Source organism: Ceratotherium simum, chromosome 31 (assembly GCF_057802395.1).
Source record: "Ceratotherium simum simum isolate JZ-2026a chromosome 31, ASM5780239v1, whole genome shotgun sequence".
In the NCBI taxonomy this organism is placed as follows: Eukaryota; Metazoa; Chordata; class Mammalia; order Perissodactyla; family Rhinocerotidae; genus Ceratotherium; species Ceratotherium simum.
The window spans coordinates 7,033,976-7,049,806 of NC_141930.1; the positions used below are offsets into that span (position 1 = coordinate 7,033,976).

The 15,831-nt window shown below is 45.6% G+C and overlaps 1 protein-coding gene across 3 annotated transcripts in view; it reads left to right on the plus strand.

The window, feature by feature from the left end:
* Positions 1-15,831, plus strand: part of PAG1 (phosphoprotein membrane anchor with glycosphingolipid microdomains 1) — a 140,889-nt gene that overhangs the window by 104,831 nt on the left and 20,227 nt on the right. For all 3 annotated transcript variants that reach the window (XM_087420402.1, XM_087420401.1, XM_004427142.3), the window contains 2 exons: positions 12,815-13,022; positions 14,582-14,633. In XM_087420402.1, the coding sequence (XP_087276528.1) occupies positions 12,898-13,022; positions 14,582-14,633 (177 nt within the window). In that variant the 5' untranslated portion in view covers positions 12,815-12,897. The remainder of the gene's footprint in view (positions 1-12,814; positions 13,023-14,581; positions 14,634-15,831) is intronic.

Below are 15,831 nucleotides of genomic sequence, written 5' to 3' on the forward strand. Positions count from 1 at the left end.
TACGTGGCATTGTGAGGAGAAGAGATGCCCTGAGGAGCTCTCCCAGCAGATTTCCGTGAAGTTGCGCTCCCTCCGCCCACTGGGACTCAATATGGGATTAGATTTTTCCTTTCTCAGGATGAACCAATGGAAATAACGCAGCGTGTAGAAACCATGTTTACGCAAACATTTCCTCTCACCCTTTCCTAATTCCTTCTATGATTCCCCTGGCCAAAGGCTATGTCAGTTTTGAGTAATTCTGAACTTCTGAAGGCTTGATAAGATGAGTAACTCCCACCTCACTGGGATTCCCATTGGGCTCGTAACAAATTCTGAGCAAAGGGTTTTCAGTGAACTGCTTAGTTCAGAACCACTTAGGATGTTAAAAATACAGATTCTTGGGCCCCACTATAACTACTTTATATCAGAATGTCTGAGGGTCAGGCCTGGGCATGAGCAGTGTACCCAGCGCCCCACGTGTCCTGAAGGACTGAAGGGATTCTGCAGGGCGTCTGTGCAATGGCTGTTGCTCTCATATGGCCTGGGAAGGAAGGTGAGTGGAACTGATGAGGCTGGTAAATGGAGGGGCCTGGAGGCCGTGCGCTTTGATACAAATCAAGGCTAGTTATTCGTTAGGGCCATAGTCAAAACACTCATCCATTTAAGTTGAGCAAATATTCTCTTGCTCAGAAGTGAGATACTATTCTCTCCTGTCATGTCTCTACTCAAGACTCCAGTTTCCTCCATATTGCCTTGTATATCTAGTCCAAGTCTTTGGCTCTCTCCAGGATATTAATGACCTTTGTAATGAACATGGGCCTCTTCCGAAGAATGTGACTGGCTCTGATTGTTGAGTTCCATGTTTAGTCATGCCAGACCATGGAGGAACAGAACCTCCACAGGTGTGCTATTCTATTATACCTATCTCCCCTGCCTCCATCAACATAGTTTTATCATCCCTAAATTGGGCAGAGGAGGAGAGGAAAATAAATGTATTGAAGTATGATGACGTGTACATGCACACAACGTTCTTAAATTCACAAAATACCCCGTGTATTAAGGCCAGCTATAGACAAAGTGGTAAAGCATAAAAAAATTACCAGAAAATTCCCCCAAGTCTATTCCCCTTGCTTACCTCAGACACACACGCACGGCCCTGCATTCGGGCCTCAGCCCTCTCATCTTTCTCCCTCCCGTCCCTTTTCCTCACTGGGTGACTTGGTCTGTTCCGGTCATTTATGCCTGAGTAGGATTTTAAATGCACATGCCACCTCTTCCGTGAATATTTGTCTTTTTAAGCTTTGCTTTAACTGTAAAGTGAAAGCAGTTTTCTCTCCTTCAGTAGGGGGCTGGGGGGCTCTCTAGAGGTCCTTGAAATCTGACCCATCCTCAGAGGCTGGCTGACCCTGACTGCGATGAGTGCCTGCATGGGAGCTGGTCCTTTCCACCCTGTGAACATGCAGAGGCTTTGGAATCCACCAGACACATTGAGGACAGTTCTCAGCTTGAAACAACATCAGTCCAAGGGCACTCTAGCTGCGTCGCTGCCCCGGCACCTCTGCCATCAAGCTAAAAGAAATCCAGCTTCAATTACTGTGACTGAGTGTTGTTTCTAACGCAATATGGTGGAAGTGAAAGGACTTGGAGCTTTTTGGCGTTTTTCTGATTTCACATGCTTGCAATTCAACAGTAAATTGTTTTTCATCTTTGATCAGTGTATCTCTGTATTAGGAACTTAATTCTAAATGTTTTTCATCTCTTGCAAATTTGCAGCAGACCAGTGTAATCTCCTATTCAAGTTGTGAGTAGAAATGAACCAGTGCTTGGCACGTAGTAGGCATTTAGCAATTGTTCCTTTAATGAGTGACAGAAGGGCAAAGAGTAAAACACTCTTTGTGTCTTAGTGTCAAATAGTAAGAAATATCATCAGAGGTATTAGTCAAGAAACCAATGAAACCAACCCAAAGAGCTGCCATCTTGAATAATAGAGACAGAGAAAGTCTCCAGAATGTTCTCTCACATTTGGAACCTCCTCAGGCTTATCAAGTACTGAGATTGGATGTTAGATGGATCCCTTTCCAACTTGCTGTCTCTATAGGAGTTTCCCAAATTGGGGCATATGCCTTTAAAAAGCCTCAGAAGCTTCTAGCAGCAGTATTTTCTCTCTGCATTACCTGTGCATGCTCATCTGCGTATTTTGGTTTGGTCCTTGCATTTTGTTGAAAGGCTGTTATAAATATAAGTTATAAATGTGCAATATTCCAAGTACACATTAATAAAGAGACTTGTAAGTCAACTCTGTAGCCAGTGTGCAGTGGTGGTGTTGCCAGAAGTGTAGTTGATGTTTGGGTGGCTGTCGGGACTGATTCCCGGCCCTGCACACTGATTGAAAAGGCCACCCATGATTCCTTCTCCTGACGTCCATACAGCTGGTGTGGTCTCGTCAGGTTTCCCATGAATTACTAAGACCCGGCTTTCTGGGGAGTTGAAACTATTGATCACACTGAGAATTTCAGGTTCTTACAGGGTCAACGTTTCCCTTTGTGTGGAAAGTCCTGAATTTTTGTTTTAAACCTTAGGGACCACCAGCTACTTTTATACAACGATAAAATCTCAGAGTTGGAAATAAGCCTTATAAGTGACCTCATTTTTCAGAAGGGGAAACTGAGGCACAGGGAGGTTTGGACTTCTTTCGGGCCGCATAGCAACGTAGTGGAAAAGAACAGAGCAGAACGTGGTCTGTGCCTCCGTGTGTCGGTGACACGTCCACTCACTCCCTTATCCTTAGACGCTGGCCTCGTACAGAGCTGCCGTATGTTTGAGTGCTTATATGGGAATCAGGAAGGCTCCCAGGACACTTCACCCTCACGTAACTGTGAGTAAGATGAAGCCAGTTTGGGCACCAGGGACGTGCCCGGATGACCCTTCAACCCAGTTTGGAAGGAAGATGAACATCTACACCAGTACTACTCCAAACGTGGTCCTCAGACCTCACCTGGGAGCCAGTTAGAAATGCAGAATTCAGAGTCCGTGCCTTAACAAGATCCCCAGGTGATCTGTACACGCATTAAAGTGTGAGCAGCACTATTCTAGAACAGTCTTCTCAGACTTCAGCATGGATCACAGTCTCCTGGAGGGCTTGTTAAAACAGAGATTGCTGAGCCCCACCCCAAACAGGCTGATTCCTAAGCCTCGGGGAGAATTCTGCATTTTTAACAGGTTCCCAGGTGAGGCTGAGGCTTCTGCTCCAGGACCACCCTTTGAGAAGCTCTGCCCGACAAGAACCATGCCCTGTCGCTTCCTCTAGAAGGGGCTTGAGAGTCATACTGTTGAGTCATCTGCACCCCCTCCTGGCAGAAAGCCTTGAGGACAAGCCCTGAGAACCTACATTTTCAAATACAAGTTCTGACTTATTCTAATCAAGCTAGTGACACTGAGACATTGCCCCCGCCCTAAGGAGTTCCCAATAACACCAGCGAGTAAATCCCAGGGATGTTGTTTGAGATTTTGATTCTGTTTTTTAGGAGTCAATAAAAAGTATTTTGTCTGCCGATTTTATAATATAAAGAATTTGTAATATTTTTTCAATATAGTAAAGGTGAAAATTAAAGATAACTATGATGTGTTCAGCACTGGGTAGTAAGCTGAGCCACATTCTTGCCAGTGCACATGTAGAAGATTAGCTCTTAAGTCAGCAGCCCTCACATTTAGATGTAGACGTGCAACAAAAGGTGTGGCCAAGACCCACTGCTTTATCTAACTCCGCTCCGGCTCACAATGAACTGGTGCTGCAAACTGGGCTTCTTTTGGTGCACAACTTAAATGGCCGTCTAACTCGTAAATTCCACTTCGTCCATCTTGAGGGTTTACTTTTCCAGAATAAGCATCTTTTTTTTTGCTGAGGAAGATTCGCCCTGAGCCAACGTCTGTTGCCAGTCTTCCTCTGCTTTATATGTGGGTCTCCACCACATCGCAGCTGACAAGCGGTGTAGGTCCCCGCCCAGGATCTGAACCCGAGAACCCAGGCCGCCGAAGTGGAATGCGCTGAACTTAACCACCAGGCCACGGGGCCAGCCCCCAGAATAAGCGTCTTTTGATGTGCAATCTCCATGAGGTAGCCTGGTTAGGGGAGCTTGCTAAAAGCTAATTGATATGTAGCAGATACTGGAGCATTTGCAATTAGCTGTCCAACCACAGTCCCACCAAGTGTTGAAATGAGTCTGATCTTTTAAATGCCACGAGCCGTGAGTGGAGGACTTGAGAGGTGTTTATGTCAAACGGTAAATTTCTGAACCTCTCAGCAAAGAAGCCAAATTTTGTTTCTGGTTAAGTCTTTTACTGTTATGAAAAAAAAGTGGCTGAACCACCCGTGCCTCAGAAGCCAACTGAAAACAGTGCAGAGCAACAGAGTGGGACTATAAAGTCAACCTGCCTGCCTGTGAGCACCACATCTCAGGACTCCACGAAGTTGATGGGTGAGGGCCGTAAAGATTCTGGATTTAGAAGGAAGACCCACGATGAATGTGTGGCTGGGAATGAGCAGTGGGCAAACTGGAAGAGAGTGAATGTTCTTCTCTCTGGTGCTGAAAACAGGTCACACAGAGTGGTGTTAAGCTTGTGGGGAAGATGGTGAGGATCCCATGTCCTCACCTGTCTGCTATTGTCCCAGACAGGCCGGACACTGGGGGTTATGAACACGGTGGGGATGGCCCTGCGCCCTTGGTGAGAACACACTGCCAGGCAGTATGCTGGAGTAGAAAGTGCTGGGGACACTCTGGCAAGGGACCTGTGGCCGTGTGACCCTAGACAAGGCACTTAACTTTGAGCTTCAGTTTGCTCATCCACAAGTAGGTACAGTAGCATCTGCATCAAAGGGTCAAGAGGATTGAATAACATAACGTGTAGAAAAGTGGCACATAGGATGTACTTGTTTAGGTTCTTCAGTGTTTTTTATTTCAAGCCTCGTGTGTAGCAAGCCTCTTCTGGACCCTGAGGGGAGACTGGGTAGAGTCAAGGTGATGGTGTGTAGGGTGAAGCCAGGCTGTGGAGACCTACCTAGCTCGTAGTCAGGCAAGGAGACTTCTGTAACTCCTCATGTCCCCATCATTTGAGAAGTCTGAGAAAAAGCATTTCCTCTTCTAATTCTTACTTGAACTTTGTGAGTTCACGTTCTACATCTCATTTACCTATCACTTTTTAAAAAAATAGTTTAAGTGTAAGCAAAAGAAAATGCCTCGTGTTTTGCCTGGGCCAGTGAGAGCTGGTGCAAATTGTCACGTTTTGTGACACACATCCTATGTGTGTTTGCATAGGATAATGAGAAGACCATCCATAATGGGGATCTGAAGGCATTTAAAACTCAAGCTATCTGGTCCTTTTTTTTATGGAGAAAAAAACAGCTGCTTTAGGAAAATTAAGAGTTTTTATCCATTCATTTCCAAATTAATATCGATGAAAAGATAATTCTTAGACTAAATTGGAAGTTTTTTCTTATTCTATATTTGCATAGCCTTTGAAATATTAATTTCTTCATGGTCCCTGGGTTATGTGAGGTTTCCTCTTTGGTGTAATGGTCACTGACTTTATGTGATGTGGGTGAAACCACTTGTCACTGCAAAATGGGTTAGAACTTGATGAAAGAAAGCTTTGAGTTTGAGAAATAGAGATATTTTTTTAAAAGGCCTGGTCAATATCCACCTCCTCTTGGATGCTTTTCCTCCTCTGAACTGTGAACCCATTCAACTATTAATTCATTCAACTTATTTATTAAAGGCCTACTGTGTGCCACATAGTAGGGCTACAGCTGTGAACCAGATAGGTCCGTTCACAGCGCCAACCTCTGAGGGCTTAGACCAGTGGAGGAGACACAGGAAGTGCTCATCATCTCCATTTTGAGTAATGTTATGAAGGGAAAGCTTGTAAAAAAAAAAAAAAAAAAGGCAAAGCATCAGGAAAGCTGCTCCAAGGAAGTGACATTTAAACTGAGACCTACAGGATGGGTAGGCTTTCGTCAGATAAAAATGAGGAAAGAAGAGCCAAGAGTATCTAAGGCTCCTCTTTTCTTTGAGAGATGTGAGGCCCAGAGCTTGTGAAGGAGGGAAGAGAAAGGTGAGAGCATCAGGGTTCTTAGGAGTTGGAGAAGGCGTGAAATGTCATTGCTGAGAAGGGATCAGAGGAGTGCAGAGCTTGGGGACACAGTGACATTGCCGGAGCAGAGAGGCCTGCTGAGGTCAGCGAGGATTCACAAGCAGAGAAACCAACATTTCCAGTGTCGTGACTTTTCTCAAGAGACGTTCGGCTGCTCAGGTGACAGTTCAGAGAACCCAGCGGCCATGTTTATTCCAGAGCTAAGGTTTTGCCTTAAGACACACTTGGCTTATTTTTGAATTGTTTGCTTGATGTGCTCATCTCTTTTACTCTCTCCCTCCCTCACCTGATAAATTAATAATTAAGCGTGTATTTTGAGAGTCAGCTTGGGAATCTGCTCATCATTTTTCCCACAGAAACAAATATTCAATAAAAATTCTTGACTGGCTCATATTTTCCAGCTCATGTAGATGCTGAGAAGATGGTGGGATATGAGACAGATACATCCCTGCCCTCAAGGAGCTTTTAATTTAGATCAGATGAGCAAACATGTGAGGCAGGAAGAAATAGAATCTGAAGCCCAACTGCACACTTTGTGAAACGTCCCATTAAGACTTGTTTGTGCAAAATGGAAGACCCTGTACCTCTGCTCCTCAGCCAGTCCAGAAGATTCATTGTCTGTCTCTCTCCCCCACCCTCCTTCTCCTGCCCTCTCATGAGATTTACCATTAAAAATAAAAAATGAGGGGCTGGCGCAGTGGTCTAGTGGTTAAGTTTGGTGTGCTCCATTTCGGCAACCCGGGTTCAGATCCTGGGCATGGACCTACACCGCTCATCAATGGCCATACCGTGGCAGCGACCCACATACAAAATAGAGGAAGATGGGCACAGATGTTAGCTCAGGGCTAACCTTCCTCAGCAAAAATAAATAAGTAAATAAATAATGAACCTTGGGAATTGGTTTTTAAGTCAGGAAATGAGCAAAAGCAACCTTGGAAGCCATTCCTCACCTGCCAAAGTCTTGCCTTGAGGCTTTTCTGAAGGCGAAAACAAAATGGCAGCAGGGCTTTTATAAGCAATAAACTGTATTACTTCTGTACTGTAAGTTTAATGTATTTTTTGAAGACAAGTAACAGCCACATTTACCAGCCCCCAAAAGGTCAGCTTTCTCGTTTCCTGTGTGGATCAACAGGTCTGGTATGTATGAAGAGTAATCAGGTTTCGCTGACAGATGGCCCTAAGGATTTATAACTTGCTCTTAGAGTGAATGCCTGGCCCTTTCTGCCGTCAGCCCCAAGCGTTGATAACGGGGTCAGTTGGGTGACGTTAAGGCTTTCCAGGGTCCTTTCTCTCGTGTTCACAGGTGGTGTGCTTCTCTTAAGCTGCCACAGAAGAAAATGTCAAGGTACTGCTCCGTAGTGATGTTATAAAATGATTCGGGAAACTATAAGGAAAAAATCTTACCTTGGAGGCCTTTACCACCTTCTGCTCTTTGGGTGTATTTCCCCCCGACTCGGAGAAGGAGAGAAATAGGGGGATCTTTGTAACAACCCTATTCGGCAGAGAACCTCGGTGCCTTGGCAGGACGGGCGGCAAACATTTGCTTCCTTGGGTCCCTGTGTTAACCGCAGACCCACACACAGAGTTCAGAGTAGGAGCCTGGCCTGTGTCGGGGCCCCTTTAATCTGAAGAGAAAGCCACCTGACTTGAAATACTTGCGCTTAAAACTCTCAGGAGACTGGAGAATTCTATTGAGAGGTTCGTATCTGCCAAAGTGCCTCACAGAACAGGAGCCCGGCAGAGAATTTGGCTCCTCAGCCGTTGTTAAATTTGTTTGGCTAATATGTAGCTCATAAAGTGTCATTTTATCACATGGTTCCCATACCTGGTGACGACCAAGAAGGAGGCCTTCCCACGGGGTTGAGTCCTTGAACTCCTTATTCCGTCCATCAGTGAGGGGTCATGGGTGGAGATGGTTTCTGTCATGCTTAATTATGAGTCAACTAGGACAGCAGTAAAAAGGCAATGACCATCATTACTGCCCTAAACCTGCTTTACAGGAACTAAAGTGTCTGCTTCTCTAACTAATCCCACCGGCCATCCCAGCTCTACCATATTATTTACAGAATTTGCCGTGATCAGGGCAGCTACCTGTTAAGGGTGTTTGGCTAAAGAAATAAATAGCTGCTCTTCAGGCTGCAACTTTCGTTAGTTTCATCCTGTTTTTGTTTCAATTTCCTGTTGGAATTGATTTTGGTGGCTGATGGTGCAGGCTAATGAAGACAATTAAAATGCCCAGCATAAGGCACAGACGGCAGGAATAACTGAGTGGCCCTCCTCCAGGAGCCTGCTGCCTAGGGCTGCGGATAGAATTATACTGCCACCTCGTGGTGAACAGTGGCACCTGCTCTTAAAAGGCTTGGCTTTTTCTTAAGATTGAATCACGTGTTGATTAAAATCATGAACTGAATGGATGTAAAAGTATGAGAGATTATGGAGCTTTTAGTCCAGGATAATTATCCAGCCCAACTTCTGAGAGGATCCTCAACAGAAGTCCTATAACCTGAATTACTGATCTTTCTCAGGGCCAGAGGACAGGTACCCCCTGTAGTCTGGAATTATATAATATTGGGGTGGGGAGGAAGGCTACACCTCTTTTACAGCAGTGTCATACATTTGTGTTAAATTACAGTCTCTGGTCATGATGCAGTGCAGCCGACATGAAGCCTATTCTAAAGCAAAAAGAATTGATGTACAACTATTCGACAATCTGCTCTTTCCTTAATATTACAGTCTTCTGCAACTCATCTTAGGGGGGCATTCGGGTGCCATGATGAATGTTTGCTGAGGAATAATGAATGGTCCTCCTTTGCCCTATGTTGAATAACTCATAGAATATTTGCACATGTGGTCTGACAAGGGACTATTTTTTAAACTTTGAAGACATGATATTCTATAATTGAATGCAATTTTATTGTTAGGTAAGAACATGATTGAGAGAAATGGGCTTAAATATCTCCATGAAAGAATCATGAGAGGTAGCCCCAAATTGTTCATGTATTTCTGCTGGTGTGGATTAATTCTGGGTACTCAGAAAATATCTTACTTGACGTAGGAATTAGCAGAAAATAAGATGGTCTTCAAGGACCAGTAACAGTGTCCTGGGCTTTGCAGCCTTGGGTCGTCTTCTCCACGTGGAACCTGGTTGGTATAAGGCACAGTGTGTGATCTGGAAAATGCCATCATTACAGCAGGGGCCCTTCCTTGTCAGGGAACTTCTTACATCCCAGACACTGTGCCTCGTGTCCTCTTATTCTGTCCTTCTATCGCTAATCCTGAGAGAAGCCTTCTGACCAGGGGGAAGGATGCTGATTCCCCCACTGCTGAAAATAAACTAAATGAGGACTCCTAAGCACTGCGTTTAAGCTCGGTGAAACCAGTGCACGAGGGTACAGCCATGGGAGGAAAGGCCATTGCACTTCTTGGAAAGTCCTGGACCATCCACACCAGGCCTCCACCCTCATCTCCACCAAGAAAGAAGAACATGCAAGTCATATGTGTGCATCTACACACGTGGGGGGAGGTGGTCCATCTACAAGTATGGGGCAGGAGCAGTCCATCTACACACATGGGAGAGGCAGTCCATCTACACACATGGGAGAGGCAGTCCATCTACACACAGGGGAGGGGGCAGTCCACCTACACACATGGGAGGGGACAGTCCATCTACACACACGGGAGGGGACAGTCCATCCCCACACCTGGAGGAGGCAGTCCATCTACACACATGGGGGAGGAGTCCATCTACACACAGGGGAGGGGGCAGTCCACCTACACACATGGGAGGGGACAGTCCATCTACACACAGGGGAGGGGGCAGTCCATCTACACACATGGGGGAGGGGACAGTCCTTCTACACACATGGGAGGGGACAGTCCATCTACACACAGGGGAGGGGGCAGTCCATCTACACACATGGGAGGGGACAGTCCATCTACACACAGGGGAGGGGACAGTCCATCTACACACATGGGAGGGGGCAGTCCATCTACACACATGGGAGGGGACAGTCCATCTACACACAGGGGAGGGGGCAGTCCATCTACACACATGGGAGGGGACAGTCCATCTACACACAGGGGAGGGGACAGTCCATCTACACACAGGGGAGGGGACAGTCCGTCTACACACATGGGAGGGCCCAGTGCATCTACACACATGGGGGGAGGACATTCCTGTCTCCACTGTAGTTGAGCCACTGAAATTTAGGAAAGAGATGACCCGAGAAGGAATAGGCAGGAGAATTATGGGAACAGAAGTCCAGAAAAAGAAAGAGACCAGGAGAGAAGAGAAACAGGGGCGCAGACTTTCTCTAAAATGGGAATAACCGCACCCAGGGGGTCTGCTGTGAGGCTCAAAGGTCATGTATAGGTAGACCCCCGCCGGCCCCTGGGGTGACCTTGGCTCCTGGTCCTCCTGTAGAGCAGCACTTAGAGCTCCGAGGGCTGGAAGCTGCCCAACAACTATCCTTAGGGATCACAGTGCATCTGACTCAGAAACATGTGCCAGACGATCACTCTTTTCATCGTGAGATTTTGTCCATGAAAACTTTTGGAAGAAGTAGTTCTTTCAGTAGCTTTTCAGCAAATTCTAGTTGAAATGGAAAAGCCAGGAGCTTGGACACGTTTTCTCTGAGTTACACCTTTCTCAGTAGCTTGTAATAATCTGCTTCCATCCTCTTTCTCCCTCCACTGGTCTGATAGGCCAAGCACCCCACATGTTTCATCATGTTCTAACAGCCTCCCAATGTTGAGAGAGAGAGAGAGAAGAAAAACATGTACAGAAGTGGAGGCAGGCGCTACAGAGCCCACACTAGCTTGCTGGATGGATAGCTGGCTTTTGAATAATTCACAGCAAACTATTTTCTAAGAACTTAGCCCTTTATAAATAGACATTGATTAAATCTGTTGTATGAATGAATGAGTGAATGAATGAAGGAACCAACAGATATCCTTTGTTTGTGCTTCCGAAGATGTGTTATGCCTTGGACCTGTATATAAAAATTTATTTTGTACATATTCATAGGTGACCATGATTCATGTGCTTGCTTGAATGTATTTTAATAACTTATTGTGGTGCCAATTTGTAGTCTAAGTTTAACCTGAATTATTCTTTGCCTCAACAAATCATAGGAGTGGTGGTGATTTTCATTCAGTTGTAGCTGCCCAGCGGCAGACATGCAGAAGCGATTGGACCATCCGTTACTGTATGCATGCAGTGTTTACAGGCATAATATATAACCAACACAGGGAGAGAGAAGTTCTAGATTACACAAGAAGTTGTACGTTTATATATTTACAGAGCGTTAGGAAGTGCTCGTGTGGATTCCAGGACCTAAGGAAGACAATTGACTTCAGCTCCTGGAATTCTCTCTGCATACATTGTAGATAAAGTTTCTTTTTCTTCAGCCTTAAATATTCAAATAAATGTGATGTATTTCACCTGGAGAAAATTGGTCCAGTTGAACACGGTGCACTGTAGGCCACAGCCACCCAGGCCCTGGCTTGAACTGAACGCTCGGTGATGGCTGAATACAGTTAAGCTCTTCAGTGACGCAAATAAAATGTCAACATTGACCGTCGTTTTCAAAAAAAAAAGTTGTTTTTTTCGAGAAAAAAAGTTTTTTTAAGTTCTGATACATTACCATAAGACAAAAATAACATTATCATAAGACAAAAATACTTAATTGCTTACTTTAGTCATGAAATTTGAGATTGTTAAAAGCTATTCCTTTTAAGTTAGTATGTTCTAGAAGTGAGCAAAGCAAATGTTCTTTAAACATGGCCTCTCTGATGATAGAATCGTTAATTTAATGTACTACTGTTTTTCAAAATTTGTGACTCTCAAAGCATTTCACAAAATTGATCTGACCATTTTCGTCGAGAAGCGTTGTAGCTGGAACAGATAGCAGCAGCCCCCAGGGAGAAGGAACGCCCTCTAGGGGCCAAGAGCCACTTAGCACCTGTGACACTTCAGGGGAACTTACTCGAGGTCTCTGCCATTCAGCGTCCTTGTCTGGAAAATGGGGATTAGCAGTGCCTTCCTGACAGGCTGGTGGCAGCGAAGAAATGAGGAGAGCGTTTAGCCGAGTCCCAGGCACATGCCAGGGCCGGAAATGTACTAGGTACACCTCTTCTGCTTAATTGGTAGCTGTTTATATACACGTCTCATGTACTGCTGGTAATGTGTTCTTAGCACATACATCATCCATTCATTTGCCGTGCTTATGGAGTGCTCGCAGGAGCTAGGAAAGCTGGCCCCGAAAATGAACAGTCACAGACTCAGAACGGATAACTAGTTATGGAGGTGAATATAGAGACATTCTGTTTCATTAGTTGCATTGACCTTAAACCTTCTCGAAGAAAAGCAGGTTTGGGGAGCTAGGGAGACAGGTAGGGAAGATGCAAACTGCATTTTTGTGAAAGCTGTAATAAATGCTTTAGACTGTTCTGGAAAAACAGAATCCAAATAAGCATTTATTTATTTGCAATGGAGTACTTGGAATCTTGCTTTATTTGAAGACTGAGGATCTGTCCCCAGTCATATCCAGATAGCAAGACGTCCATTGCCTCAGACACTGTGCACTCAGCCCCTGCCTTTGCTCAGAGGCCTTCCTCCTGGCGTGAACCAGTTACAGGATTCCGTCACTTCACACGAGAAGTTGTTTCACATGTGGTCTCTCTGCAGGAGGACACGGCTCTCTGTTCCCATGTCGCCAGCTTTGAAGGACTGACATCTTCCACCACCTCGTGCCACTTCCTGCCGCCACCATGGGCCCCTCGGGGAGCGTGCTGAGCGGCGGGCAGATGCAGATCGCCCTGTGGGGGAGCTTGGCGGCCGTGGCCACTTTCTTCCTCATCGCCTTCCTCATCTTTCTGTGCTCCAGTTGTGACAGGTGAGAGTGAGTATATCTACCGGAACCTTAAAATCACACGTTCCCCGCACCCAGAAGACTGTTTATATCAAAAGCCTGATATGAATGGAATCCCACTGCAGAGAAGTTCACAGAAACTCATGTGTTAGGGTTACTTACCTCTCTGCTGCAAAGGATCCTGGGACAGTTTTTATTAGCTGAAGGAGAATCCACGTTCGATGTTGCTGGGGAAGAGCCCTTGTATGTGAAAACTTCCCAGAATGACATTCTTGCTATTCTATTGAGCACGTCTTTGTCAAAATTTGTATTGTCTTTTTCCATTGGTGGACATTTGGAAATCTAAGTGGGATGTGCATTAAAGATAGTCTTTTTGTTGCCCCCCAGAGTTACTAAGAATTTTTGCTTTGTTACGTGGATCCCTTTGGAGGGATCATTTCAATAAAGATTTGTAATCTAGAACTGCAGTTTCTTAAGAAAAAGATTAGTTTTCTTACAAGAAAGACATGGTTGATAGGAAATAATCATCTTGTCTTTTTTTTTTTTTTTAATTATACTTCCCCCGCCCTCTCTCTCTCTTCCTCCCCTTCCCTCTATGTCTGCCTCGTGTAAAATGTCTGTATCCCTCTAAAAGGAGATCTGTGCTCAGAGAGAAGCAAAGTTCTTTCTAACCAGGATAATTTTCAGACATGTTAGAATCCGTGCAGCCTCCTGGTGGAGTGGCTGCTGCTGGGGGCCCGTGAGCTCAGTCAAGTGTCATTTAAAAGTCTGGATGTGGCTTCCTACCCTAAAGTCTCTGTCAAGAGGGGAACAGCCGACCTCTCTGAACCCAAGTAGCCTCCTAGTCCCTGCCCAGTTTGGACCCAGGACCCCTACGGCTGGGACAGTCTGGCCAGAAGATGAAGAAATAGAAGAGAGCAGGGAGTTTGCTCCCCTGGGCCTGGGAGGGCCTGCCTCTGTAATCATTCGCGCCCCCACTAGGTGTCGCTGTTGCCTTATACAGACATGGGAAACTATTCTCTCGAACTGAGGGCTTTCTTTAGCCTGTCCTGAGTAAAAATAAATTCTATTTTTACTTGACGGACTTTTCCATAGACTGGAAGTACATATGACTCATCCTGAGAGCATGTACCCTTCCTGACGTGCCAAAATTTGTATTTTCCTTGATTATTTTCTCAATCCCATTGCAGTGTGCAACTTTGCAAAGACTCTGAATTAAGAACAATGAAGAGATAAGAATTGTCTAGATTTCCTTAAAAAAAAAAAAGGTGTAATTCATTCCAGTATTTTAGATATGAACAGTTTCAACTCAGGAACCTGCCTCGGTCCTCTTGTTGTGAACATGTATTTTCTTCTCCTAGAAGAAGGAGAGAAGAGAGGTGACCGTCCCGTGCTGTGACTCGACCTCCTCAGGCCCTACCGCCTGCGAGTAGCTGTCTAGCTTTGGCTTCCTTGGCAAAATTAATTTGGTTCTTCAAAGAGAGATTTAAGTGTTGATAAAAATTAGGATGGGAAAGGGGAGCGTGTGTTTAATTTTAGATGGCAGGTTGGATACTACAGCAATGTTTTATTTGCCATTTCAGAGAAAAGAAGCCGAGACAGCATAGCGGGGACCATGAGAACCTGATGAACGTGGTGAGCCCGTGTGCACGTGTCTGCGTGTGTGTGCATGTATCTGCGTGTGTCTGCGTTTTAAAACATCAGCCGCTTATCTAAGCGTGTTCCCACACACTCACGACCTGAAGGATCTGGAGGGAGAGAACTCAGCCAGAGCATACTGGCTGCCTGGGCTGTGTCCTCCTCCTGCAGGTGTATATTCACTGTGGCTAGGGGCCTGTGCAGGTAGCCAGGTTGTTGGGAGAGTTCCTGAAATGGATGCGCTCCGACCTACCGCAGGGATGTTTCTTTTTTGCCGCTGCCCATCTCCAACCAGTGTATCAGTTTGCTAGCACTGTCATAACAGAGGACCACAAATCGAGCGGCTTAAGTAACAAATTTATTGTCTTACGGTTCTGGAGGCTAGAAATCCAAGATCGAGGTGTCAGAGGGTTGGTTCCTTCTGAGGGCTCTGAGGTGAATCTGTTCCAGGCCTCTCTCCCAGCTTCTGGTGGCCTGCTGGCTGGCAGTCTCAGCTTTCCTTGGTTTGTAGCTGTCTGCCTTCATCGTCACATGGTATTCTCGCTGAGTCTCTCCACGTAGTCTTCGCTCTGTGTGTGTGTCTGTCTCTGTCCACGTTTCCCCTTTTTATGAGGACTCCACTATGACCTCATCTTAACTAGTTTCATCTGCATTGACCTTGTTTCTATATAAGGTCACATTCTAAGGTATTAGGGGTTAGAAGTTCAACAGGAATTTGGGGAGGATACAACAGGAATTTGGGGAGGATACAGTTCAACCATAACAGCTGGTCACTAAGTTAACCAGAGACTGGGACCCCCAACACCCTTGGTATGACCTGGCTTTGCTGGCTTTTCCACAGCCCTCAGTGTCTTCTGGGTCCTGGGTCATGTCTGCATTCCATGAGAAGGATAGGGGAACAGGTCATATGAGCAGTGACTCAGGCTGCTACCTGGGAGCAGTTGGGTATTTAAAGAAATACGTTGAACTACCAGCTTACTTTCTGACTACTCATAGCTATAGCTCAGCCTGGTGTATTATTCCAGGTAATATCTACACATGCTAGCCCAGTAGAAAATAAACAATCCGCGTGCCCTTCTTCCCTCCAAGGGTCCCGAATGTGTTTGTGAGAATACGAAGGGTTTGCAAACCTTTTTAGCATGTGATTGTTTTCGTGAGCCTTGCAGCGGAGACTTGGCTGGTTATGAAATAGATA